This window comes from Sinocyclocheilus rhinocerous, unplaced genomic scaffold (genome assembly GCF_001515625.1).
Source record: "Sinocyclocheilus rhinocerous isolate Xijiao unplaced genomic scaffold, SAMN03320098_v1.1 scaffold556, whole genome shotgun sequence".
Lineage (NCBI taxonomy): Eukaryota > Metazoa > Chordata > Actinopteri > Cypriniformes > Cyprinidae > Sinocyclocheilus > Sinocyclocheilus rhinocerous.
The window spans coordinates 217,093-220,830 of record NW_015631074.1 but is presented as its reverse complement, the minus strand read 5'-3'; the positions used below and the strand labels follow the sequence as shown (position 1 = coordinate 220,830).

The following is a 3,738-nucleotide window of genomic DNA, read 5'->3' as shown; positions in this document are numbered from 1 at the left end:
ACGATACATATCGCACACCCCTATACTGTTTAGATTTTTATAATGCATTGTCTTCTTATCGATCCGCCAGTTAACATTTAAAGCTCTGCGTGTTTGCAGGGTAAAAACATGGGTCGATTTTTGCATTGGTCTGAACTCTGAACAAAACATCAGTTTTATTGAAAATGCTCATTCATTCTCTGCCAGCAGGTGGAGTGTTTGGTAGAAATATCACTGTTTTCCCGGTAACTGCTGTACACAGAGCAGGGCAGCACCTGACTTTGAATGTGCAGTGCTCATGTTTATTTAATGAAATCATAACCTTTTTGAAGTTTAATCGTCACATTCAGCCATATCGCTATTCTGGTCTTTCCGTCCCCAAATTTAAGACCTCTTGAAATCATAATTAAGACTTTCTTGTACAATGTAAGACTTTTTAAGGCCTTAAATCTGATACAACTAAATTTAAGACTTTTTTTAAGACCCGCGGAAACCCTGATCTTTGTTTCATTTTGTCATTTTTGTTTGTCTGGACTTGTTTTGTTTTTTGTCTTGTCTTTTTTGTTTGTCTTTTCTTGCCTTGTTGTCTTTGTTTTTATGTTTTGCCATTGTTTACTTTTGTTTGTCTTGTTTTTTTGTCTTTGCTTTTATATCTTGTCATTGTTTTGTTTTGTCTTTGTTTTTTTGGTTTGTCTTGTTTTGTTTTTTTTGTCTTTATCTTGTCATGTCTCGGTTTTTTGTGTTGTGTTGTCTTATATCTTAACTTTTTTTGTTTTGTGTTTTCTTTTGTTTTTACAGTGATGGAAGGACTGTAGCTGTAAAACACATACAGAAGAAACACTTTACCCTCACTAAAACAATCAGAAAAGAGGTCAAAGAGGTCAGGTGAGTAGCTGTACCCACAATTCTTGCAAATGAAACTACACTGAAATCAGACGTACTTTTACTTGGACAAGTGACTTGTTCAGGATTTTGTGATGGGTAATTCAAGCCGAATATTTGGCGAAGAAATTAAGACTGTTACTGTTTCTTTTTTACCAGGGAGCTTGATCACCCAAACCTTTCCAAGTTCTTAGGAGGCTGCATTGAAGTTCCTTTCATAAGCATTATCACTGAATATTGTCCAAAGGGAAGCCTGGCAGACGTGCTGTTGAACGAGGATGTCCCCATCAATTGGGGTTTTCGGTAAATCTGTCTTGTGGCATTGTGAGAAAGCTCTTTAAATGCTTCAGGATGGTACTTCATAAATAAAATGAACACTTAACGTTTACAGATTGTCTTTTGCTACTGATATTGCTCGAGGAATGGCTTACCTGCATCAGCACAAAATGTTCCATGGCCGTCTTCATTCACGCAATTGTGTGATTGATGACCGGTGGGTCTGCAAAATATCAGGTACATCATTTTAGATGTTCTAGAGGCGCACTTCTTAGATATATTACAACTTGAGAAAAATCTGAAATCTGAAATAAGACATATAATATTTAATGATACAGATTACGGGCTGATGGCCTACAGAAAGGAGGACTTTGAGGACATGAGCACCAATTTCCAATGTCAAAGCGTCTATCGCATTTACTGCGCACCTGAAGTTCTGCTGAGAATCAGCACCAGTTTCACAGTCGCAGCTGATGTGTACAGGTTGGAGAAATGCTTGAACCTTATGTATTTTTAATATTTTTAAATATGAAACACTTTTGTTTTAGCAAATAAATACATATTTGAAATAGTCTAAAGTTAATTTTAAAATCTTTAATATTTCTCAATAAATGTGCTAAAATGTTAATAAGTTAATAAATTAAAATATTTAAAATTCACATATTCACTTCTCGGTTCAATTAATTAAAATAAACTAACTAACAAATAAATAAATACACTGCCTGCCAAAAGTTTGGAATACATTTTTTTTTTTTTTTTGAAGGATGCTCTTATGCTCACCAAGGCTGCATTTATTTAATCAAAAATACAGTAAAAACAGTAGTATTGTGAAATATTATTACAACTTAAAATAACTGATTTCTTTTTTAATATATTTTAAAATGTAATTTATTCCTGTGATATAAAGCTAAATTTTTAGCATAATTTCTCCAGTTTTCAGTGTCACATGACCCTTCAGAAATCATTCTAATAATAGAGTTAAAAAATCTTTACCATTATTACAAAAGTCTTAATTATTCCAAACATTTGGCCGGCAGTGTAAATAAATAGATTAATAAATAAATAAATACATAACTAAAGGAAAATTCTAAATAAATAAATCAAAATGTACAAATAAATAAATAAATGCCATTAAACTAGAAAATGATATTAAAGTTATTAAAGTCTAGAAAATGTCCGACGTGACAGGAATAACCCTGTTCTTTTCTTCGGATACATGTAAATGTTTTGTATATTTTATAGATGCATCCTAGAGCAGCGGTTTGTCCTCAAACAAAACTCAGTCTCTAAGAAGCATGAAATAAACATTTGTCTTTTCTTCCTGTTCTCAAGCTACTCTATTATCTTGGTGGAAATCGCTACTCGCAGTGACCTCATTTCAGTAAGTATTCAAGGATCAGGAAGGTGTTGGGGTTTTTAGACAGTTTTTTGCGGAAGAGGTGATGATAAGAAGTGCAATTGTTGTTTCATGAGCAGGAACAGGCAGATTCAGTGAAGCTTGATGTCATGTGGCGCCCATCACTTCCCAAACTGAATGCTGGGAAATCAGACAATGATTGCCCAGATCCTGATGATTACTGTGAGGTTTGTATGGACATAATTGATGCATGCTATTTACTTAAGCACATGTCCTCTTGTGGCACGTTTCGTTGAAGATCAATTACTTCAATGAATTGCCGTTGATGTGAATGTTTACCATGCCTGATTAAAAGATGATAACTGTGGATAAATGAAACGCACTCAGTGTTCGTAGTCAAATTTCACGCAGCTGATAAAGAGATGCTGGAACCACAATGTGACCATGAGGCCGACGTTTGAGCAGGTGAAAAAGATTCTCGATAAAATGAACCCGCACAAGGTCAGCCCTGTGGATATGATGATGAACCTGGTATGTTTCTCATCTAATCAAGTCTTTCTTTTACAGTTATTAAAATAATACAATTATTGAAAGCACAATAAGCATAAAGTGACTTGACACAGAATAATTTGAGTAATTATATGCACCAGGTACAGTGGGTACGGAAAGTATTCAGACCCCCTTAAATTTTTCACTCTTTGTTATATTGCAGCCATTTGCTAAAATCATTTAAGTTAAAATAAATTTGCAAAAATGTCAACAATTCTGTGTTTTTCTGTCAATATGGGGTGCTGTGTGTACATTAATAAGGAAAAAAAATTAACTTAAATGATTTTAGCAAATGGCTGCAATATAACAAAGAGTGAAAAATTTAAGGGGGTCTGAATACTTTCCGTACCCACTGTATTTATTTAATAGTATAATATTAGTATAAATTGTTACTAGACAGAGTGCAACTAGTGTGTGTGTGTGTATGTATATACACATCTTGTTCTTATATATGTACACATTGAATATTGTATTGTAAGTTATAGAATATTATAAAATAATTGAAAACGTACTAATTTTATGTGTGTGTGTGTGTGTGTATATAATTACAGTGGGAAAAGTATTATTCATAATCATTATTACATAAAAAAAACACCAATAAATAAAGATATTCAGTAAATGTTGTCCAAATGGTTCCACCTAGTGGACTTTAAAGTACATGTGCTGTGACTGTTTCCAGCTTGAGATTTTTAATG

The 3,738-nt window shown here is 33.4% G+C and overlaps 1 protein-coding gene across 1 annotated transcript in view; it reads left to right on the top strand.

Annotated features, from left to right (window-relative positions):
* The window catches only part of LOC107741563 (atrial natriuretic peptide receptor 2-like), a 16,806-nt gene that overhangs the window by 10,367 nt on the left and 2,701 nt on the right, over nucleotides 1–3,738 (top strand). The window contains exons 9-15 of the mRNA XM_016554318.1: nucleotides 778–864; nucleotides 1,021–1,164; nucleotides 1,253–1,374; nucleotides 1,476–1,620; nucleotides 2,470–2,518; nucleotides 2,614–2,721; nucleotides 2,906–3,025. Coding sequence (XP_016409804.1) covers nucleotides 778–864; nucleotides 1,021–1,164; nucleotides 1,253–1,374; nucleotides 1,476–1,620; nucleotides 2,470–2,518; nucleotides 2,614–2,721; nucleotides 2,906–3,025 — 775 coding nt within the window. The remainder of the gene's footprint in view (nucleotides 1–777; nucleotides 865–1,020; nucleotides 1,165–1,252; nucleotides 1,375–1,475; nucleotides 1,621–2,469; nucleotides 2,519–2,613; nucleotides 2,722–2,905; nucleotides 3,026–3,738) is intronic.